General features: G+C 33.5%; 1 protein-coding gene across 1 annotated transcript in view; it reads left to right on the top strand.

The window, feature by feature from the left end:
- The window catches only part of LOC126882672 (fatty acid synthase-like), a 410,665-nt gene that overhangs the window by 33,203 nt on the left and 351,052 nt on the right, over positions 1-26,410 (top strand). Inside the window, 1 exon segment of the mRNA XM_050647647.1 lies at positions 19,501-19,635. Coding sequence (XP_050503604.1) covers positions 19,509-19,635 — 127 coding nt within the window. The 5' untranslated portion in view covers positions 19,501-19,508.

Consider the following 26,410-nt stretch of genomic DNA (forward strand, 5'->3'; position numbering starts at 1 on the left):
ATTTTCACCCTGATTCCGTGATTATCTGAGTCCTGCCTTTAAAAATTTATAATACTCAAATACAATCAATACTTTTTCAGTACTCGGCAGGAAGATTAAACGGTTCTTGTAAGACGGTAGGAGTCCTAGATTTGTAAGAAAATACGTGAAAAAGTCAACGATTTTCTGAGTCATGCCATTTTGCACATGTTTCAAAAATCTTAATATAAGTCTATTTACAAAGAGGCAGGATGGTTTTATGGTTATTTTGTATACGGGGTGGGGCATTAGTATGACAAAGTCCAATTACTCGTTTGTCGTAAGATATACGAAAAAAGTTATTTAGGTAAAACATGGGCCATAGATAGGACTATGATTTAACAGTATTTTCTAATATACAGGGCTACCCGTTTTGATAGGGTGACACAAATTTATGTTTTTTTAAATGGAATACCCTGTATATTTTTTAATTTTTGGATTCTACTCGATGTTCTCTTTAATAAAATATAGTGATTTGAAATATTATACGAGGTAGTTTAAAATATAATTACGTTTTTTTGTTAATTTTGTAGGAACATTCACACCCTATGCCCTATATATTGTTAGTGATTTGATATCCAAACTTCTATTAATTTATGTTTAAACGATTTTTGATATAGTCTACTATTGTCAGTTATTAATAGTATACCAAATTGTTTAATTTTAGTATACGGGGTTGGTTGAAACTTGGAATGAGCATTTTCTGAGTTTTCTTAAATGGGACACCCTGTATTTTAGTATTATAATAAAATGATATTTTATGGTACCTTTTTATTTGTTAAGCATTTTCTATACCATATTTATTTACTAATTTAGGTAGTAAATTGATACAGAAAAATTACTCAGGTGGTTTTTTGTGTTTCTGAACAAGAATGTCACATTAGAACAGATCTTTACCTAGTGCTCGGGGTGACTGATATACACGCAATATTCTTAAATTTCGAGGCTTTCAGACACTAAAGTGATGCAAGTAGATTACTCGAGGAGTTTTGTGGTTGCTGAACATGAATACGCCATCAGAATCGACCTCCAAAAACCCTCTAAATTCGAGATCAGTCACCCTGGGCACCAGGTGCTCCGAGGGTCAGTTGTAATGTCATATTCGTGTTTGGCCATCCCAAAAACCCTCGAATAATCTGTTTGCTTTAATTTATTGCCGATATCCCACGAAACTCCAGATGACGTGCCTTAGCAGCAACTCTAGGCACTAGGTGATTCGGAGGTCGGTTCTGCTTGCGTATTCGTAACTCCATAAACCTCCCAAATAACAAAATTTTGCCCTTAAGACACTGATTTTGACAGGTTTATGCACTTTTGGATGCATGTTATGCACTAAAATGCAATTTCCACCCATTTTTATATTGTACACCTTTTCCTGATGTCATCCTGTACACAATGCAAAAAGTTGCAAGTAGATAGGTGCTGTATTTAAAAATCGATTTATTCTGGTATTGTTAGTGTTAGGACATTTTGCTATCAAATACAGGAAACAATATCAGGACAATATCTAAAATCCTACAATATCAGGAAAACCAGTTGAGTGCGGCAACTTAGCGCCTGTTACATGCGTGTGTATTTTGTGTTCGAACAAGTAAGAAGGCGGGATAACATTGCTATGCAACAAAAATATATTGATAACAAAAAACAACGTTTTATGAAAATAAAACACTGCTAAACAAATCTTAAAGTCTGCCTACCAATGAAACGAGTGTGATTAATGATCATAAAATATTTTTATTTTCGGAGAGTCGCATAAATGGCCGGACGTCTATTTGTTTAGCAGTGTTTTATTTCCATGAAACGTGATTTAGGTTTCATGTTTCTTTGATGTGCCTAAGGGAGCTAAAGCTCTTTACAGATGGCGCGTATTCCATCAATTGCGAATCTCTAGTACCGGTCATAGGAATCTTTTTTGTCTTTCCCTTTTAGGTATTTTTGACACTAGATTATTAAATTGTGAGGTATTCTAGTACTAAAAGGTACTCCTGCTTTAAGTCAGTAGGATGCACGGTTTTCTGGAAAAATCCATTTTAAAATTTTTCGTTTGTTGAATTTGAAAAAAATTTAAAAAAAATAAAAAAAAGACGGTGTATTTGTCGACTTAAAGCAAGAGTAACTTTTAGTACTAGAATAACTCATAATTTAATACTCTACTCTCAAAAATGTCTAAAAATTTAAAGACCAATAAGTTATGAGATAAAATACCCGTTGCTCTACCCAAGACAGATGCCGATGACCAGTACTAGAAATTCACAATTATTAATAAAATCGATTCATCTCTGGAAGAGAAATAAACGTAGCAGTTTTCGTTTTCCTAAATAGAATTTTTCTAAATTCTTTTAAACTCAAAAAACCAAAAAACGAAAAATTTTTCAAATCGATTTTTCTAGAAAACTGCATATTCTTCTGAGTTACAGCAAAAGTACCTTTTAGTACAAAACTATCCCAGAATTTAATAATCCAGTGTCAGAAATGCTTAAACGTTAGACAGAAAAGTTATTCGATAAAATATCCGTTTCCGTACCCAAAACGGACCCCTATGACCGGTACTAAAAATTGACAATTGATAATTGACATTTGACAATTGACCTCTGGAAGATCAATAAGTGTACCAGTTTTCGTTTTCCAAATAAAAGCGTTCTGGAGCTATTTTAAAGAAACTAATTACAAGCCTTCGATATGCTTCTTCTAGACGAAGCATATCGAAGTAGAGGTCATCCGCTAACCAGATTGTCTGATGACATCAAACGGATCGACAGAAACTTGATGCAGACAGCACAGCACAGGACAGAAATGCATGGAGAAGACTGAGGGAGACCTATATCCAGCAGTGGATAGATCCGGGTTGAATTATGACGCTGATGAATTACAAGACGCCATCTTTAAAGAGCTCTAGCTTTCCACGGAAGCATTTCTGAACTAGGTGAATTTAAATTTTCTTAAAATTATCTGAGGAATCTCCGGTTTTCGTTTGTTATGAGAGTTTCTGGACACCCTGTATTATATAATGGGTAGGTAAATTCCCTGCTATAACCAATAAATTGTAAAAATTGTTTATTTAATTTCATTACGTTTACTTACATAAAAATATGATCTAATCACTTAAATTAAAGATGTTACAGTTTGCTATTAGATTTGAAAAGTGTGTAAAAATTCCGAGACATTATTCAGGAAAATAATATTTATAGTGCGGCCGATATGTGAAACTATTGCACATTTAATGATACAAGCATGTAATTTGGACCACATAAACTACACATATAAAGGTTCAAATTAAGATATGAGGCCATCTCAGATTTTGCGTTTTACAAAAATGGCGGGCATTTAAAATGGCGGCTATACATTGTATTTAAGAGTAACATAACTTTTGAACGAAAAGTCCGATTTCAACCAAATTTGGTATATAGTTTCTTTTTTGATTTACAAGACGGATGTGGTGAACCAGAAGAATCGGTTTATTAGAAGTTGTGTTTTTACTGCTTGTTTATGGAAAAATATGTTTTTTTTTCCAGTTTTTTCCCTCTGTATATATTAATTTTTCAAAAAGATAATACCGCAAATGAAAAGAGCGTAAAAATATTTTGTAGAAAATATTTTGAATTTTTAGTGATGTTAATTACCATTTAATAAATGCATAACGTATCTTGACATGTACCTATGTGTGGCAGATTCGTGCAAATATTATAAGACTTATTGTGCATTTAATGGTAGAATCATATAATTTGGACCACATATACTACACACATTAAGGTCCAAATTTAGGTATAAGGCCATCTTAGATTTTATCTTTTACAAAAATGGCGGGCATTCAAAATGGCGACTATACATATGTGACTAATAGCACTATAACTTTTGAACGAAAAGTCCGATTTCAACCAAATTTAATATATAGGTTCTTTTTTTGATGTGTAAGACCAAGGTCTTGAACCGGAAGAATCAATTTACCAGAAGTTGTGTTTTTCCTGATTTTTATGTACAAACATGTTGTTTTTTACCAATTCTTTCACCGTGTATCTATTAATTTTTCATAAAGTTAATACCGATGTTGAAAAGAGTTGAAAAGTATTTTTCAGGAAATATTTTGAACTCTTTAGTTATGTTAATTACCAATTAATAAATGCATAATATATCTTCACATGTACCTATGAAACTATGTGCGGCAGATTCGTGCAAATAATATAAGAATTATTGTGCATTTAATGGTAAAAGCATATAATTTGGACCACACACACTACACATACAAAGATTCAAATTTAGATATGAGGCCATCTCAGATTTTGTCTTTTACAAAAATGGCGGGATTCAAAATGAATCTGTCGCACATATAGGCTATTGATTATGTATTTTAGAACGGAACTACAACGTTAACGGGCTTTTATTGTCTCATATGAACAATAGACCTCTAAGTTTGAAAAAACCTCGGAGTGCTACCATTTAAAGGGGTGCGTTTTTGAGAACGGGATGAATTAGTCCCTAGGCACGGGGCGAATTAGGGTGAGTTCTATGTACTTTTGGTTCAAACATGTCTACTGGAAAATTGTTCCTGGTTAAATTTACTATCGAAATATCGCATTTAAAAGTAAAAAATATTTTTTTTTTGCAAAAATATATACAAAAGAAAAGCAAGAAGAAAACACGAAAGATAGTAATTTGGTTTTTGCCCCACAACTTTTTTCCACGGGTATATAGGTATAGACATTGCTTCATAGGAAAGAAACTTTAATCCCTCTTCTTTAAAATAACGTTTGGTAGAAGGCCCTATGATTTACAGTTTCCAAAATATGATTTTTCAAAATTCGCCACTCACAGCGATTTTGGGACATTTTCCTTGTTATTTCTCAAACATTGTTCTGTAACTTTTTTCTACGCAGCTTTAGGTATATGCAATGTTACATTTAATGGGAAGAAGAGTAAATTATCTTTAAAACAGTCTATTGTAGAAGGCTGTATGACTATTTTTAAGCAAGATATGGGTTTTAAAAGTTTTATACTTTTAATGATTTTTTATATATTTTATGATTATTTTTAAATTTCTCATTATAACTTTATTTTATTGTATATTTAGGTGTATACACTAGTCAACAAGAAAGAAAGCTTATTTTCTTTACTTTAAAATAATGGTGTACACTAAAAAATCTAGGACTATTTTTAAACAAGATATGCTTTTTCAAAGTGTGACATATACACATGCAATAAGTCCCACTAAGTTGGAGCCATGTGGAAAATTTTTTTTATTATTAACTTTGTGAAGAAAAGTTATTCTTTTTAAAATGCTCTGCATAGTCTAAAACCTAAGATGCAATTATCAAATATAAAATTTTGTCAATATTGTACGAGATATGTTAAAAATTTGAATTTAGCTTAAGAGTAAAGTACCTTTATATTTCACAATTTCGAAAAGTGTTATAAAGAAAAGTTATTTATAATTAAAAATTACAAGTGCTTACTTTGTACCAAAAATAAATTTAAAAAAAGCATTTACTCTAAATAATCAGTCCAGCATCTTTTCCGCCGAAGCTTGTGCTATATATAAAGCTCTTGAATGGTGTTGTGAGAAACAATGGAACAAAATTGTTGTGTGCAGTGATTCACTATCAGTATTAAATGCATTACAAAACTTTAAAGTCACAATTAACAGCAATATATTTATATTAAAAATATTGCAACAATTACTAAAATTATCAGTTTCAACATAAATTTGTGTGGGTTAAGGGACATTCAGACATATTAGGTAATAGTATTGCGGATTCAATAGCTAAAAATCCACTAAAGTACCCTCAAATATTGATTGAAGAACTTAACACATGTGATCTTTTTGCATACGTTAAACAGCATATTAAATGTAAATGGGATAGACGTTGGATTCAGTTCGGTGAAAGTACAGGCACTAATTTGTTTAAATTACAACCAACAGTAGTTGTTCACCAATTTTACAAAGTTGTTGCACTAAGTAGAAATACAGTGTCGACCATCCTAAGATTAAAAGTAGATCATGGATGTTTTCCGAAGCATCTACATAAAATTGGAGTTCTCCCAACAGGCAGATGTGACTGTGGAACTAGCATAGCTAATCTAAATCATATATTTTTTAACTGTCCCTTACATCTCAATGCAAGTATGTGGCTGCTACAAGAATTGTTGAAAGCAGGTTTAAGTACTCCCCTAGACTTAAATGTACTATTAAGTGAGGATAACATTAAAATTTTTAAACTAATTATGACATTTCTTCAAAAAATTAAATTAAAAGTGTGAATGTAAAACTAATCGTTTGAATGAATAGGTATTTCCTTTGTATTATGTAATGTATGACTGAGATATTTCCTGTAATTAATTATATTATTTTGTAACCTATGTATGTTTTAAAAAAAATTAAATATTAAAAAAAAGACTAAAAAAAAATAATAATAAAAAAAAATATTATAAAAAAACTTAAAAAAAAATAAATAAATGAATAAAAAAATAAAAAAAAAATAAATAAATAAATCACTAAGAGGTTCTAAATCTCCGCGAGGATGAATCGGATTTAGTTCTTACCGTAGTGAAAAAAAAAACAAAAAAAAAACCAAAAAAAAACCAAAAAAAAATCAAAAATGAATATAGTTGTATTTATTAACATAGTAATTAGGCATAGTAAGTAGGCATTGTTATTTGTAAGGTTTATTTTTTATTATTCTTTATTTTTAAGTGTATACTGGGCAATTTAATACTTATGAACGAATAATAATTTTATATGTAGTTACGTGGCTAAAGGTTCTGAACCAAGGCCAGAATCAAAACAAAAAAAATATATATATTACAATATGCAATTATATCATTCTAATTGAAAAAATTTAAAAAATTTAAAATTTTTCTCAAATTGCGGATACTCTTGGATATCCTACGGATATCTTGTTTAAAAATAGTCGTAGCATTTTTTGCAATACACCATTTTTATGTAAAAAATATATGCTTTTTTTCATTTCACAATGTATATACCTAAATGTACAAGAAATAAAGTAAAAAATTTTAAACATAATCATAAAAAAATATCAAAAATCATTAAAAGTATAAAACCTTGAAAAATCATAACTTGCTTAAAAATAGTCGTACAGCCTTACACAATAGACCATTTTAAAGGTACTTGACTTCTCTTTTTACTAAATGTACCATTGCATATACCTAGAAATGCGTAGAAAAAAGTTGCAGAACAATGTTTGCGAAATAATGGGGAAAATGACCCAAAAATGCTGTGAGCGGCGAAATTTGAAAAATCCTATTTCGGAAACTGTAAATCTTAGAGACTTCTAGCAAACGTCGTTTTAAAGACAAAGGGCGGAAGTTATTTTTCGCTGAAGCAATGACTATACCTATATCATTGTGGGAAAAAGTTATGGGACAAAAAACAAATTTGTTTTCTTTCGCGTTTGTTTCGTGCTTTTCTTTTGAGTATATTTTTGTAAAAAAAAACACTGTTGACTTTAAAATGTGATATTTCGATAGTAAATTTAACATGGAACAATTTTCCTGTAGACATGTTTGTACCAAAAGTGCACAGAACTCACCCTAATTCGCCCTGTGCCTAGGGACTAATTCACCTCTTTCTCAAAAACGCACCAATTTAAATGGTAGCACTCCGCGGTTTTTTTCAAATATAGAGGTCTATTGACCATGTGCGATAATAAAAACCCGTTAACGTTGTAGTTCCTTTTAGCTCTCTTATTTTGAACATAATCAATAGCCTAATAGGTATATGTGAAGATACGTTATGCATTTATTAAACGGTTATTAACATAACTAAAAAGTTGAAAGTCTTTTCTAAAAAATATTTTTACACTCTTTTCAATGGCGGTATTATTTTTTTGAAAAATTAATATTTACAGGGTGAAAGAATTGAAAAAAAAACAACATATTTTTACATAAAAAACAGGAAAAATTTAACTTCTGGTATACCGACTCTTCCGGTTCAAGACCTCGAATAAAACCTTAAAACAAGACCTTATTCATCAAAAAAATAACCTTGATGCCAAATTTGGCTGAAATTGGACTTTTCGTTCAAAAGTTATCGTACTATTAGTCACATATGTATAGTCGCCCATTTTGAATGACCGCCATTTTTGTAAAAGGCAAAATCTGAGATGGCCTCATATCTAAATTTCAACCTTTATATTTGCAGTATATGTGGACCAAATTATATGCTTGTATCATTAAATGTGCAATTCTTACAATATTTGCACGAATCTGCCGCACTATTAATAGAATACGATTGTTTTAATGATATACAAATTAATTTTTTGTATTATTCATCTTTGCGGTTATCCTGCCAAGTTTTAAACGGTTTTAGATTAGTGTTTTTTAAGCATACTCGACATGGCATGACTCAGAAAATTGTGGTGATATGAATATGTTTGTATAACACCCTGAAATAATTTTACAGACACACAATTTATTTTTTTTATACGAAATACCTATACAACCATCCTGCCTCTTTGAAAATAGATTTATATTAACCTTCTTGAGATATGTGCGAAATGGCATGACTTAGAAAATCGTGTAATTTTCCACGAATTTTCTTACACATTTTTTAACTATATATAGTAAAAAAACTAAACTTCCTGCCATTTTGAATAATGTCTACTGAAATTATTTATTTTATAACAAAATTTATTTTATGACAGAAAATCACGGAACCAGAGTGAAAATTTTATACAGAATTTTCCAAAAAAAACAAGTGCAGTTAAACATTAGGTGACGTCATGCCAACACTTTTTTGGTCATTTAGAAATAAATATGAAATAAAAATTTTCTTCATAAAATAGATAGTATCCTGTTATTCTATGGATATGGCAGGACTTTTCATCGCAACTTCCAATTTTTTTTCATGGAAAATCTAATTTTCACAGGAAAATGTCACAGGAAACCAGTATATTTTTCCACAAATTGTAAGTACCTTCTCTAACCTTCCAGTATTGCAAAGGGCAGGACTTAGAAAATCGTGGTTGAACTTCTGTTAATATCTCCCGGTTTATTTACTTTTAGGTACAATCAACTGAAGCTTAGATTTTGTACCATCATCTCTCTTAAAGGTTCTGTACAGAAGATCATCTTTTAGTACTAGGCAATTCCATTGGCTCCAGTAGGCCTTGACTTCCGGACTACATGCACTAATGCTTTGTCAACTAGGTCTCTCACCTTGAGGCATCCAATCCAGTACTTTCTTTATACATGGATCATCTTCTTGGGTGTCTTGTAACAAACTGTTGAAGTTGCCATTGCTCATTAACTACGGTGGTTCATCTCACAGGACAAATTGTTGCTCTACTTTTAGCCGGTGATTACAACTTTCACCGTATGGCCATCTCGAGAGAGCATCTGTATTAGAACGAACTCTTCCCGTCCTCTTCGCGCGTCTCTTCGGCATCGTGTCATGAACTACTCTCCGTACCATTTCCTCCAAACGTTCATCTTTTCTCGTATCGCCTTTTTCCACGGTTAGTACTCGATTGTTTTGTGAAGCTTGGCTAGCTGCTTCGTGTTACAAGGCAATAGCGATTGCTTCATCTAAAACTTTTGGTCTTGCTAGTCATAAAGCTTTCTGTAGTTCACTCTCTTTCAACCCATTGACGAAGATGTCTACCGCAATTTCTTCTAAAATACTGTCTGGTGCCTCCAGATATGCCAACCGCAACCCACGAGCAATATCTGCTTCAAATTCTTGCAGATTTTCACTTGCTCGTTGACTTCTACTTCGCAGTTGTGCTTTGTATACTTGTTGTAGATGACCATCTCCATAGCGTTTTTCCAGACGAGTAAACAAGGTCTGGTAACATTTTTCTTGAGCCTTAGGAATTTACCTTAATATGTCTGCAGCATCACCTCGTTGAGCAGCAGTCAAGGAAACAGCCTTTTCTTGTTCAGTCCAATGATTGGTGGTCGTAATAGCTTCAAATTGTCTAAGGTATATGGACCAAGAGGACTTTCCATCAAATGCTGGTAATTTGAATCTCATATATTATGCGACGTTTCGTCTCTCGGTATTTCATCTTTCACTACAGGATCTAAAGCTACTGCATTAACCCATCAAAGACTGGCGTTGCCATATGGCAACGCAAAACACTATTTAAAATATTAATTCTTACACGAAAATTTGAGACCGAAAAATCGAGATGGCGCTACTAGTTAGTACGTTAACGTTGTTAAGTTGGTTGTCTAATTAATGGTGTCGCTAAATCCAAAATTAGTTTCGTAAATCAGTTGTTTCTGACAGCATTTGTGAAATTGTTACTTCAAGATGGACGTTAGATTTGCGTAAGTAAAATAATGATATTAAAATTCCTTATACGTGTTTGATTTTTGTATAATATAAAGTCAAAATAACGTGTTTAAAATACTTCACATTGTGAGACTGATTCTTTTTGTTTTTATTTGTCATATTACATCCTAAATATCAGTGTTGCCATACGGCAACGCTAGGACGCGTTATTACCGACTTTTGTAATATACTGTTTTTTTTAGAAAAGGCTTCACACTTGAGGAGGCATTACAAATTGCGTACGATGATGACATAGACGTGAACCAAATCTACATTGAGCCTCCAGAGGGTGATCTGACAGATGAGGACTCTGGCGAGGAAGACGGTCGTGGACTTGTCGATAACTTGTCAAGAAATCAACTTCTCGCACAGGCCGAGGTTGTTTTTTCTAGCAAGGATGACACAGACGAAGAGCGAATGGGGATCAAAGATGATCTGTTTGATGAGATAGATTTTGAAAGTGTCGAGAATGAAGAATACTTAAAAAGTTGATTCGACAAAAGTCATTTGGATTCGTGGCGATATTGAAGCAACAATCAAACCTTTTCCACAACCTACTTATGAAAACTTTAAAACTTTAACACCTACGGAAATGTTCGAGCTATTTTTCGACGATGACTTAGTAAAATTTTTGATAACGGAAACTGAAAGGTATGCAAAACAGACAAATATTTTCGATCTCAACACCAGTACTGAAGAAATGCGAGTTTTTCTTTCCATTCTAATTCTATCAGGTTACAACTAAATTTCTAAATTCTATCAGGTTAAATTTTATTGGGACTCCTGTGGAGATATGGGTAACATGTTGGTCAAACAAGCCATGCGAAGAGACAGATTTCTGACTATTTTCCGGTACTTCCACTGTGCGGATAATGACAATTTAAATCCTGGTGACAAATTTGCCAAACTACGACCCCTAATTAAAAAGTTACAGGATAAGTTTATGCAATATTATGCTCCTGAACAAGAACTGTGCTACGATGAATCCATGATAAAGTATTATGGAAAGCATTCATGCAAACAATTTATTAGGGGCAAACCTATAAGGTTTGGATATAAAGTCTGGAGTTTAAAGACAAAATCTGGCTATTTAGTAAATTGCATGCCATATCAAGGAACTGATCCCAATATTAATCCTAAATATCACCCAGTGTTTGGTAAAGCAGCTTCTCCTTTGCTAAATTTGCTAATTTGCATGCTAAAAAATTTGCCCGAAGACAAACAAAAACTGCGCTATTCCCTGTACTTTGACAATCTCTTTACAGGTTTCAATTTACTTTGGCATCTAAAACAAATGGGATATGCTGCTACAGGTATCATTAGAGATAATCGTCTACCGAAAAATTGCCCTCTGATGTCAAACGCCGAGATGAAAAAAAAAAGAAAAGAGGTGAGTTTGATTCAGCAGTTGAACAGGAAAACGGGATAATATTAGTAAGGTGGGCAGATAACAGCATAGTGACCGTCGCATCAACCTTATATGGGGTTTCACCTGTGGATGAAGTAAAGCGCTATTCCCAGGCCGATAAAAAGAACATACATATAGGCAGACCTCAAGTTATTGCGAAATATAATTCCGCAATGGGAGGCACTGATCTTATGGATGAAAACATATCCAGATATCGTATAGGAATCCGAGGAAAAAATGGTGGTGGTGCGTTTTTACTTAGTTAATTGATTGTTCAGTGCAAAACAGTTGGAATTTAAAAAGAAAATCAGGTTTTATTTTTATTTAGCGTATGGCTTAAGTATATCACAGAATATATTTAGATTTATGCATTATACAATGCATCACAAACAGATGTCCAATTTTTTTTATATATTCGATTGACCCTTCGGTTGCCATTACAAAGTCTATAGGGTCGCCTGTGTATGCTCTGCGTGGGCAGTCCTAAACAATGTGACTGATCATCTGTCTTGCAGCGCCGCAGTCACAAGAAAGCGAGGGGAGTTTACCCCATCTGTGGAGGGAGTCGGCGCATCTTCCACAGTTTGTTCGAATTCGATTAAGGGCTGCCCAAATCTTACGGGGACGTTCAAATTCGCCAGGTTTCCCTATGATGTCCGGTAGACTATGGTAATGCGGATCTGTCCTACTTTCCCAATCTTCTCTCCATCGGGTATTTAAGTCAAAGTTGGATTGCTGCAGCGCTTGAGCAGATTGTAGAGGGGGTAACCGGGATCGGAGACGGTTTCCAAGAATATCGGGGATGTTGTTGTGGACTAGAAGCTGGTGACTGTCCATTATTTTGTTATATTCTTTAACCAATGCATGTTCGCGGCGTAGGTTGGGTGGTGCTATATTACTAAGGGTAGGTAGCCACATTGTAGGGGTGGGCTTAATTGTGCCTGTTATCATACGCATAGTACGGTTTAGTTGGGTGTCGACCAGGTGGGTATGCCTGCTATTTAGCCACACTGGAGCACAGTATTCTGCCACCGGATATATCAGGCCAAGAGCAGAGGATCTTAATGTTGGTGCTGTGGACCCCCATGTAGTGCCGCAGAGTTTCTGTATTATATTGTTGCGTGTTTTCAATTTTGCTGCTGTTTTCGTCAGGTGTTCTCTGAATCTGAATGTGAGCGTTCTGTCTAGAGTAACCCCAAGGTATTTCGGGTATTTATTGTGTTTTAACAGCTTGTTATTAAAATACACTCGCAATTCTCTGTTTGCCAACTTGTTGTTTAGATGAAAAGCTGATACTTCAGTTTTTGTAGTACTTGGCTGTAGTCTCCATTTCTTAAGGTATTCGCTGAGGATGGATAAGTCATTCGTGAGAGTGATTTCTGTAGTTTCTAAAGATTGGTGGCTTGTTGCAAGGGTCCAGTCGTCAGCATATCCAAACTTCCGAGATTCGGTTTCAGGCATGTCAGCAATATAGAGGCTGAAAAGTAAAGGGGCAAGGACAGAACCCTGTGGAAGACCATTGTTAAGTTTCATCTGTCTACTCGTCTCCTTTCCCATTATAACCTGGAAGGCTCTGTTGGTCAGCATGTTGTCAATGAGGTTAATTATCTTTCTGCAGGGGATAATGCGGGCCAGTTTATATATTAATCCCTGTCTCCAAACAGTATCATATGCTGCTGTTAGATCTATAAATACTGTTGCTGTCTTTTGTTTCTTTTGAAAACTAGCTTCTATAAAAGTTGTTAATGACAGCACTTGGTCCGTACAGCTTCGATGAGGGCGGAAGCCAGCTTGTTCAATGGGGGCATTTTCTAGTATCCTGTGACTAATTCTGTTGAGGAGAAGCTTTTCTAATAGTTTATATACCATGCTGAGTAGAGCTATGGGGCGGTAGTTTTCTGGCTTATCGTTTGATTTGCCCGGTTTCGGAATTGCAATTATCTTTGTTCGCTTAAGTGAGAAAGGAATGTTACCTGACTGAAGTATATCATTAAAGAACATTTCAAGCCACTGTTTCGTGTATACACCACTGTGTATCAAGAACTCTGGATGGATACCATCAAAGCCAGGTGCTTTACCTGATTTCATTTCTTTAGCGCATGTGTGATTTCAGAAATAAGTATTCTTGCTGAATATTCGGAGTTCGTTCTGTTCATTTGTTTTAATGCCCTTAAGTCTCTTTTCACGTTGGTAGTATGTGTTCGATCACGTGGAGCTCTGGATAGAGATACTATATGGGAGGCAACCTTGTGACATTTTAGACTCTCTGGATTCTAGCTGGTTAGCTCCTCCAATTTTCCGCAACAAGGACCATGCCTGCCGGCTTGATTTTTTGAAGTAAGGTTTTCGACAGTCTTTATCCATTTTTGGCGTCTAGCTGTATCGATGTTGTGTAAAAGCTCATCAGCTATTTCTCGGTCACCACTTTCGAGAAACTTCGTGTATAAGTCTTCACATGTTTCAGTCCATCCAGGCACATATTCTTTGCGATACCTCCTAGGGATGGTTTTCTTGGCAGTGCTTATTACTGCGCCCACAAACCTCTCATAATGTTTGCTGGTTGGAGGGACCCAGCTCAAGGTCCGGTCTAGTTGTTCAAGAAAATCAGGTGATACTATGACGCAGCTTCAGTTCAAGCGAGATATTGTGAAAACATATTTGTCAAGGGTACAGAATCTGGCAAGGCAGGGAGGTCGTTCAAGTTTAAGTATCTCCAGTAGATCGTTTAGCAGAGTTTCCGATGACGTGCGTTTTGACAATATAGGTCATTTATTAACAAACACCCCTGATGGAAAAAAGAAGAGATGTGCCGCTGAAAACTGCAAATCCATCATGCGCACAATGTATACTAAATGCAAGGTTGGACTATGTATAAGCTGCAACGTTAATTTTCACACACGATTTTAATTTAAAATTTACTTTTGTAACTAATTAAAATAAATTCATATTTTTTGGCATGTGCTTATTTTTTGATCCTACAGGAGACTAGCGTTGCCATATGGCAACATACTGTTTTGAGAAAAATAAATAAAATACATAATTATTTCTTGTTGTTTTATGCATAACTAATAATTTACTAATAAATTTGTTTAAAATTATTCTAATTTCAAAATTTTTTAAACTCCGTCCTTGATGGGTTAACTGACGGTTGCAATTTTGTATCGGTTATCATGCTCTCTAATTCTTTGATATTCTCTTCTACGGCTAAAACTACTGCATTAACTGAAGGTAGAACTTTCGTATTGGTTACCATAGTCTCTAGTTTTTGATCTTTTCTTCTAGAATTTCTTTATTGTCGTTTACACTTTTTTGTATCTTATCGAATGTTCTAGATACTTCTTAAAATTTCTGGTTGTTCTGTCTAGAAACTTTTTTAATTACTTGAGAAACACTTTCAAATTTCTCGTTGCTCTCTCTACAAACTTCTTCAAGTTTTTTGTTCTTCTATTTACAAACTTCTTTAAGTTTCTCGTTGTTCTGTTTACAAACTTCTTTCAGTTTCTCGTTGTTCTTTCTGGAAGTTTTGTCAAATCTTTTAGCAACAATTTCGAATTTCTCGTCGCTTTTTCTAGAAGTTTCATCGATCGTTTGAGAAACATTTTTTAATTTCGATATGATTGGTTGTGCTGCTGACTTTAACTGGAACGTCTCTGGGTCACCTCTGTTCTTCGTGAGGACATCCTCGAGTCGTGCTTGTAGGACTTTCTTGGACCCACTGCTCTCTTCATCCCGTTCCTTTAGTTGTTCCCGCAACTGTTTTACGGAAAAGTCTGCTAGCAGCATCTTTGGTCGGCACACACGTACTTTCTAAATGTTCTTTTAAAAGTCTTTCCGAATACCGAACAATTAACGCACTTTAATTATTCCCGACGAATAAAGTTCAAAAATCTTTTAAATCTTTCTAAGTTTTTTTTTAATTAACTTTTATTTATATCACACTAAGTTTACCGAACACCGGACACCAACTGTAGCGGTTTTTAATTACAATGAAACTAGCGGTTCGTATTTAAATACGACTTTATTTATATAAATGTACAGACGAATTTATGTTACAGATTAACTCTATTTACAAAATTCGTTTCTTATATATTGAATACAAAATACTAGACATTTTCTTGAACGTTCCAGAGAAACTGAACCGCCCATCACTAGTAATCCGTGGCCTTGCCTGTCGAATATTCACGAGAAATCGTTTACTCACTCGTTCGGTGACTCATTGTTCCAGATATCTCCTTACGTGACGGGCTGTCGAGACGGAACCTGTTATTTGCGGTCGGTAATTCGTCACAATATTATAACGTAGGTACTTACCTATAGTCCGTCCGCTATAACTTTTCCCATGCGGTATGATTCATTTTCAATCAAAACATAAATTGAAACGAACGTCGATATGTATATACATTTTGTATACTGCATACTATATACTACACACATAGGCGTACGTTTCACTTTCTGTTTTGACTTAATTTGATTGAAAATGAATCGTACCGCATGGGAAAAGTTATAGCGGACGGACCATATACAATTTGTTTAAAATATAAATATAAAAATTATCCGCGACATAAAAAAATATAAAGACGTTTATTAAAGCAAAATCAATGGAAAAGTCTCAGTAGCTGGCTGTATACCATAATTAAAAATCATACAGAACAAGTAAAAATCTTCGTTTGTATAATGGTATAAAAACGTTATTGAAAAACTATTAAAAAGCCATCCAAAACGATTCCCAAAACGTTTTCAATCTAGATCAGATCATCTTCAGTGCGTTCTGCTTAGTACATGAAACTAGCAACCTAAGGCAAGCCGCACACCAAAGAAACATGAAACGAAAAACATGAAACATGAAACGTAAAACATGGTTCATGAAAATAAAACACTGCTTAACAAATCTCAAAGTCCGCCTACCAATGAAACGAGTGTGATTCATGCTCATGGCACATTTTTATTTTCGGAGAGTTTCATAAATGGCCGGACGTATATTTGTTTAGCAGTGTTTTATTTCCATGAAACGTAATTTACGTTTAATGTTTCTTTGATGTGCGGCCTGCCTAAGGCAAGCCGCACACCAAAGAAACATGAAACGAAAAACATGAAACATGAAACGTAAATTACGTTTCATGAAAATAAAATACTGCTAAACAAATCTAAAAGTCCGCCTACCAATGAAACGAGTGTGATTCATGCTCATGACACATTTTTATTTTCGGAGAGTTTTATAAATGGCCGGACCTATATTTGTTTAGCAGTGTTTTATTTCCATGAAACATAATTTACGTTTCATGTTTCTTTGATGTGCGGTCAGCCTAAGGCGTCAAAGAAACATGAAACGTAAATCACGTTTCATGGAAATAAAACACTGCTAAACAAATAGACGTTCGGCCATTTATGAAACTTTCCGAAAATAAAAATGTGTTATGAGCATGAATCACACTTGTTTCATTGGTAGGCGAACTTCAAGATTTGTTTAGCCGTGTTTAATTTTCATGAAACGTGTTTTACGTTTCATGTTTCATGTTTTTCGTTTCACGTTTCGTTGGTGTGCATCGAATTTGTTGCTTAGAGAATTGGTGACATCGAGAAATAAATATGATTTACGTTTTTAAAAACTGATGTTAGTAGCGACTCTAAGTCGATGTTAAACGATAAGCTCTCTTAAATTTATCGTTTAACATCGACTTAGAGTCGCTACTAACATCAGTTTTTAAAAATGTAAATCATATTTCTCGATGATCTATTCTATAAGGCAAGCCGCACACCAAATAAACATGAAACGAAAAACATGAAACATGAAACGAAAAACATGTTTCATGAAACTAAAACACTGCTAAACAAATCTCAAACTCCGCCTACCAATGAAACGAGTGTGATTCATGCTCACGACACATTTTTATTTTCGGAGAGTTTCATAAATGGCCGGACGTATATTTGTTTAGTACTGTTTTATTTCCATGAAACGTAATTTACGTTTCATGTTTCTTTGATGTGCGTAGTTTGATAATTTGATGCCTAAGGTTGCTAGTTTTATGTACTAATCAGAACGCACTGAAGATGATCTGATCTAGATTGAAAACGGTTTGCGAATCCTTTTGGATGACTTTTTAATAGTTTTTCAATAAACTTTATACAAACGAAATTTTTTACTTGTTCTGTATGACGTTTATTAAACTTCATTTAATGTTTATATTGAATCACATATTTCAGAAACCCCACGAGTACGCCAAACATTATTTTTCGTTGTAGACAAAAAACTGATTTACAATCAACTCCTGTTATTTATTACAATTTTAATGAGATGTTTGTGTGCATATGAGTGTTTTACAATGATATTCTTCATTTTAAATATTAGTTTTTTTCCTTTTTAACAATTTTACAAAGAGATTTTGTCGCTGTACTTACGGGGTTTCTGAATTACAGGCTAAAATAAAAAGTATTACTTGCAAAAAAGTAAGATGTTTATTCAGTTCCATTAAATATGTCGTAAATACAAAGTTAGCCAAGAACGTCATGTGGGTCATCTTTGTCTACTACTGGCCATTCTAAAATCTCTTCGTAAAAGGTCTGGACATTAATGTTATCTGTTGAGTAGGATTTTAACTTCTGTAGATCTCTCATTTTTTCACATTAATTGCTATGCGCCCTTATGGATATGCTGCCATCTTAGGGAACATATTCATGACCATAGATATGCTCCATGACCATGGATAACCATACTGGGAGAATAGGTTTTGAGTTGGTCTTACTTAACTAATATTCAAACTGCCTACAATAAAATCAGTCAATAAAATCACGTGCTATAACAGAATCAGGTTTTCTTGAGTCATGCGTAAAGTGCATGAAGGATGCCATAGCAAAAGTTTTCTTCATTTCTCTAGTAACTCCACGACCATACGAGTCAACTGACAGACAGTTTTGCTTATAGTACTTGGGTCACCATGACTAATAATCTATTTATTATTTAATTCCACGTGGTCCATTACAGTGTAAATTCGATCTGTTTTCTTCATTTTTCGATTGGCTACAGCAAAATATCTATCACGTGGAGAAAACTGTGGACTGTGACCACTAATGAGGAAATATTGATTAATTATCTCAAAACGTCCTATAGATACTAGAGCTGCACATCGTTAAACCATTGTATAGTTTTTATTCTGTCCTGCACATTGGTCCGAAAATATGTACAGGTATCGTGTAGTTTCAGGCAAAACATAATCTATATTATAGTGCATTATGAATGAACATACATCATTACAACCCTTTTTTGCAACGTCTGATTTACGTAAAAAATTGCAGTGCCCGTGTGGAGATCATGAATTTCAAGATAAAATGAAGATAAAATACCTCTTGAACTGGAATATTGGGAAGGATTAAATTTTGGAGAACACTAATAAGAAATTTAGTATTTTCCAAGAAGTCTTGCCACTGCGCACAATTCATTACAGCATGTAGTACAGAAACCCCTTAAATGCGGTACTTACGGAATTTATGCATTACACGGTTAAATACAGTATTGTCTAAATACACTAATTAGTCGAACAACGGCGGGGTTTCTGAATTACATAGATGAAATGCATATTCTACAACCCATACCCGACATAACCTAAATTTCGTTAAAATGTTACTTACGGGGTTTCTGAAATATGTGATTCCTATATCGACAAATAATGTCCAGGACAAACTACTTTAGGCTACTTGTCGCATTAGGCTTTTATCAGATTAGATAATAAAAAATAAAATATTTAATCAGGACAATACTTTTCAATCTAAAATGAAAACATTCCTATTTTAGAATCCATCATGAGTGTGGGGAATACAGAAAATCTCAATATGGACCATAAATGTAGCAGTGACAATGTGGACTACAATTCTATTCAAGCCAAATTATTCACAAGCGTTCCTCCTGGGGAAGAAGTTGTTATTTCAGGTATGTATTATAAATACGTCTTCTTCTTTATCTTCTTCTCCTTTTTTAACTAATCTTCATCCACATCTGGACAAAGGTCATGTCTATTGAATTCCTGAAGTAGATAGAATGTCATGTACGCATATCTGCCCATATATTTTCAGATTGTCTTGTCGTGTATCTAACCCAACTACATCATAATGTTGTTTATTCCATACCTTGTTCCAATTGTAATAACGTATATATTGGGAAAACCTCCCGTAATTTCTACAGTAGGGTTGTCTCACATCGGAGTGACATAAACATCAGTAAAATACATGCATGTGCACTTACAGAACATGCGTTAACATTGAAACATGAGTTCAATTTCGAGGATTACTGTATGTGGGCAAAAGAAACAAACCGCTCTAAAAGTATTTTCTTGGAAATATGTTACACAAACAAAACCTAGTAATTCTTGCATAAATAGAAAGTCTGACTAATAAATTTAGCAAAATTTATTGTTATTTACTTCGAAAACATCAAAAATAAAATCACTTACTTATACATATACACTCCAAAATACACCTGTGTGCATAATAGGTTGCATATCATTAAGACAGGTTTCAAATTTAAAAATACCAGGTATGGGCCTCTTGCAGTTTGAAAAGAACTACAATATTAAAAACACCTAATTACATTTTAATCTAATTGTTTTTTCTTTCTTTCGGTGCTTTAATATATATATATATATATATATATATATATATATATATATATATATATATAAATAAATAAGCAAAATCATTGGCTAATACTCGTAAAGTGAATGTGAATTTAGTTGGAAATATATAAAATGATGAAGGGTCATCATTCCATACATTTCTGTGCAACTATATACACCGGTGTTTCGGCCTATTTGGGCTTCGTCAGTATAGTGTAGCAAGTTAAAAAAGTTGTTTGTTAACTTGTAAAAGGATTACTACAGGAGCAAGGTTACCAATTTTGGTCAGGTTGTTAGAAGACCCGCAGTCGCAAGGCTACAACTAACATTGCCAAGGAGGTAAAGCTACCTGAGGAAATGAAAAGCCATAACAATATTAAATAAAATGATGTTGGATAATCGAGTACAAATATAAAAATAAATAAGCAAAATCATTGGCTAATACTCGTAAAGTGAATGTGAATTTAGTTGGAAATATATAAAATGATGAAGGGTCATCATTCCATACATTTCTGTGCAACTATATACACCGGTGTTTCGGCCTATTTGGGCTTCGTTAGTATAGTGTAGCAAGTTAAAAAAGTTGTTTGTTAACTTGTAAAAGGATTACTACAGGAGCAAGGTTACCAATTTTGGTCAGGTTGTTAGAAGACCCGCAGTCGCAAGGCTACAACTAACATTGCCAAGGAGGTAAAGCTACCTGAGGAAATGAAAAGCCATAACAATATTAAATAAAATGATGTTGGATAATCGAGTACAAATATAAAAATAAATAAGCAAAATCATTGGCTAATACTCGTAAAGTGAATGTGAATTTAGTTGGAAATATATAAAATGATGAAGGGTCATCATTCCATACATTTCTGTGCAACTATATACACCGGTGTTTCGGCCTATTTGGGCTTCGTCAGTATAGTGTAGCAAGTTAAAAAAGTTGTTTGTTAACTTGTAAAAGGATTACTACAGGAGCAAGGTTACCAATTTTGGTCAGGTTGTTAGAAGACCCGCAGTCGCAAGGCTACAACTAACATTGCCAAGGAGGTAAAGCTACCTGAGGAAATGAAAAGCCATAACAATATTAAATAAAATGATGTTGGATAATCGAGTACAAATATAAAAATAAATAAGCAAAATCATTGGCTAATACTCGTAAAGTGAATGTGAATTTAGTTGGAAATATATAAAATGATGAAGGGTCATCATTCCATACATTTCTGTGCAACTATATACACCGGTGTTTCGGCCTATTTGGGCTTCGTCAGTATAGTGTAGCAAGTTAAAAAAGTTGTTTGTTAACTTGTAAAAGGATTACTACAGGAGCAAGGTTACCAATTTTGGTCAGGTTGTTAGAAGACCCGCAGTCGCAAGGCTACAACTAACATTGCCAAGGAGGTAAAGCTACCTGAGGAAATGAAAAGCCATAACAATATTAAATAAAATGATGTTGGATAATCGAGTACAAATATAAAAATAAATAAGCAAAATCATTGGCTAATACTCGTAAAGTGAATGTGAATTTAGTTGGAAATATATAAAATGATGAAGGGTCATCATTCCATACATTTCTGTGCAACTATATACACCGGTGTTTCGGCCTATTTGGGCTTCGTCAGTATAGTGTAGCAAGTTAAAAAAGTTGTTTGTTAACTTGTAAAAGGATTACTACAGGAGCAAGGTTACCAATTTTGGTCAGGTTGTTAGAAGACCCGCAGTCGCAAGGCTACAACTAACATTGCCAAGGAGGTAAAGCTACCTGAGGAAATGAAAAGCCATAACAATATTAAATAAAATGATGTTGGATAATCGAGTACAAATATAAACATAAATAAGCAAAATCATTGGCTAATACTCGTAAAGTGAATGTGAATTTAGTTGGAAATATATAAAATGATGAAGGGTCATCATTCCATACATTTCTGTGCAACTATATACACCGGTGTTTCGGCCTATTTGGGCTTCGTCAGTATAGTGTAGCAAGTTAAAAAAGTTGTTTGTTAACTTGTAAAAGGATTACTACAGGAGCAAGGTTACCAATTTTGGTCAGGTTGTTAGAAGACCCGCAGTCGCAAGGCTACAACTAACATTGCCAAGGAGGTAAAGCTACCTGAGGAAATGAAAAGCCATAACAATATTAAATAAAATGATGTTGGATAATCGAGTACAAATATAAAAATAAATAAGCAAAATCATTGGCTAATACTCGTAAAGTGAATGTGAATTTAGTTGGAAATATATAAAATGATGAAGGGTCATCATTCCATACATTTCTGTGCAACTATATACACCGGTGTTTCGGCCTATTTGGGCTTCGTCAGTATAGTGTAGCAAGTTAAAAAAGTTGTTTGTTAACTTGTAAAAGGATTACTACAGGAGCAAGGTTACCAATTTTGGTCAGGTTGTTAGAAGACCCGCAGTCGCAAGGCTACAACTAACATTTTTAACTTTTTTAACTTGCTACACTATACTGACGAAGCCCAAATAGGCCGAAACACCGGTGTATATAGTTGCACAGAGATGTATGGAATGATGACCCTTCATCATTTTATATATTTCCAACTAAATTCACATTCACTTTACGAGTATTAGCCAATGATTTTGCTTATTTATTTTTATATTTGTACTCGATTATCCAACATCATTTTATTTAATATTGTTATGGCTTTTCATTTCCTCAGGTAGCTTTACCTCCTTGGCAATGTTAGTTGTAGCCTTGCGACTGCGGGTCTTCTAACAACCTGACCAAAATTGGTAACCTTGCTCCTGTAGTAATCCTTTTACAAGTTAACAAACAACTTTTTTAACTTGCTACACTATACTGACGAAGCCCAAATAGGCCGAAACACCGGTGTATATAGTTGCACAGAAATGTATGGAATGATGACCCTTCATCATTTTATATATTTCCAACTAAATTCACATTCACTTTACGAGTATTAGCCAATGATTTTGCTTATTTATTTTTATATTTGTACTCGATTATCCAACATCATTTTATTTAATATTGTTATGGCTTTTCATTTCCTCAGGTAGCTTTACCTCCTTGGCAATGTTAGTTGTAGCCTTGCGACTGCGGGTCTTCTAACAACCTGACCAAAATTGGTAACCTTGCTCCTGTAGTAATGCTTTTACAAGTTAACAAACAACTTTTTTAACTTGCTACACTATACTGACGAAGCCCAAATAGGCCGAAACACCGGTGTATATAGTTGCACAGAAATGTATGGAATGATGACCCTTCATCATTTTATATATTTCCAACTAAATTCACATTCAATTTACGAGTATTAGCCAATGATTTTGCTTATTTATTTTTATATTTGTACTCGATTATCCAACATAATTTCATTTTATATATATATATATATATATATATATATATATATATATATATATATATATATATATATATATATATATATATATATATATATTACAGGAGAACGATTTGTCAGCCTTTGTGTTTTGATTGAAACCACGTTCTGGTGGCTTTTGTGTGTTGGTTGCATTCAGATATCCGTGGCTGACGATTTCTAATGAGAATGAAATGCATTCTGCGGTTATGCTTTCAATCAAAACACAAAGGCTGACAAATCGTTCTCCTGTAATACGTATTAGCAATAGGACGCTGTTCTATAAGATGTAAATATTTTCATATTTACAAATATTTATATATAGGCATATATAGGTATAGTCGGCGTTTAATTCCGTTGGAAAATTTACGCTAAGAAAAGCAGATAAGATACTAAGAAATTGGCAACACTGTTAAAATGACCATGATAATATTCTACTGGACAGTAGCGTAGATATCTAATTTTAAATTAATACATAAAAGTTATTATTTTGCAAACATTTGATTTTAGGACAAATGTAAATGGGATCGTCGCATGTCCCCAAATTATGTGGGCATATTATTATTATGTGGGTAATATTTTACAAAACAGTTTATAAAAATATAGTTTAAATAAAAAATATCGGCGTTATCAACTTCTGTGATATTTCTCGAAAGTGATAACACTAATCGACTCGACTGAACAGAACTTATTGTAAAATAATAATATCTACATATATAAAAATATTGTCAATATTAGTATATTATTCAACGAGCATGTAATGATGTCTATTACTCACGATGATGAAGTTTGCGACACGAGCCGAAGGCGAGTGTCGTAATTCCCCAGAGTGAGTAATAGCCATTACATGCGATAGAATACTATACTTTTTCTACGACCTTTTTTATTTTAATTATAAAAAAAATATAATTATCAACTACTCGAGATTAAAATTATAATTTACAAATATACATTTTGTTTACCAGTACTCGGCTGAATAATTGGTTGCTTATTATTACCAATGCTGTCTAAGTTATGTATTGCTTATAATTGGTTGTTTATTATTACCAATGCTGTCTAAATTATGTATTGTAAAAAACACAACAACAAATAGTAAATTCAAGTTATATTCATTTCCGAGAAATTATAAGTATAAAGTACCAACTACTGTCATTGTAATAAATAGAAAATGGCTATTATCGGTGAACGTATTTTAAAAAGTTTTTTCTACAAACGTGTTAAAAATGCAATTTTTTTAAAAGGTTTTTTAAAATTTAATTTAAACTGTATTATTGCATTTTTAACACGTTTGTAGAAAAAAACAAGTTTATGTAGTTGGACTCATAAGCCCAAAGGTTTCCTTTAAGTTGAGCCCATATTAACTCTATTGGGTTCAATGTACAATAATAAGGAGGAAGTCTAAGCACAGTACGCCCATTACTACGAGCACAGTTGTCTACAACATATTCCTTTTCATACTCTCTGCTATGAACAACCTCCAACAATTGCTGTTTGGTATATGATGCCTCAAAATACAAATTTTCCGTAAATAAAAATTCCTGAATTTGTAATTTATTCCAATTATTATTTGGAATTGCTTTCATTAACCTTGAATGATATGATGCGTTGTCCATGACAATCACACTATGTTTGGGTAATTTTGGAAGAAAAGATCTTTCAAACCATGATTCAAAAATTGAACTTTTCATATCGTCATGATAATCTAGAGACGCGTCTTTAATTTGTTTTGCAGATAATAGTAATGCATCGTCGATCCATCCGTTTTCTCCACCGCAGTGTAAAATTATAATCCTCTTTCCTTTATTGGGCGGTACTGAGTTGAAACACTTTTTGTTATTATTTGTCCAACTTTTTTTCACTGTGTCATGAGTATCGTACCAGGTCTCATCTAACTAAACAATATTTCTTTTCATTTTTCGATATTCAGTTATCTGTCTTATATAACTATTTCTTAAAGAAATTATTCTAGTACTTTCCATTAGCGTCTGGCGCTTGTCTATTGTTTTGTACTTAAAATTATTCGCTTTAAGAAATAATCGAAGTGTTGTTGCTGAACATGAGAGAATGCCCTTTCGAACTAATTCACTTCGAAGGCTTTCAATCGTTGGAAAAATATTAGCCGCATACATTTGGTATATTGTTCTGGTTATAGGTTCAATTAAGTGCGGTTCTATTTTTCTGAATTTGCCACAATCCTTTCTCTTCTGTCTAGAAGAAGATGTTTCTCCTATAATCTTGTAGCAGGTTGCTTTGGGCACTTTGGTTAAAAAACATGTTTCTGCAATTGCCTCTGATTTAGACAATTCAGTACAAAGTCCTTCATAAACATTTTTCACCAGACGTTTGGCATCATCAGAAAGGTATTGAAAATGTCGCTTACGTTTTACTACACACCTTTGTAAATCCTCCAATTGATTAGAGGGTTCCATTGTCTCTTCAGCTGTAGAACTATTTTCGCACCACGAACGCAACATTTTAAAAGTATCAAACGTATAAAAACGTAAAAAAGTATCACGTAAAAACAAAAAAAGTATAAAATGTAAAATTTTAAAATGTCTTCCGTAGAAAAAACACTGACAAAGTCACGACCAAACTCACTTGCAGTTCACTATTTGAAATTTTAATTTAACTGAACGCTGTAGTAGTTCTGGTTTGACTAAAAATATTCTTAATGTTGTTCTGAAGCTATTTTCTTGTGGCATTTTTATGATTAATTATTTATATGGGAAATAAGCCACAATTA

Source organism: Diabrotica virgifera, chromosome 3, assembly GCF_917563875.1.
Source record: "Diabrotica virgifera virgifera chromosome 3, PGI_DIABVI_V3a".
Taxonomy (NCBI): Eukaryota; Metazoa; Arthropoda; class Insecta; order Coleoptera; family Chrysomelidae; genus Diabrotica; species Diabrotica virgifera.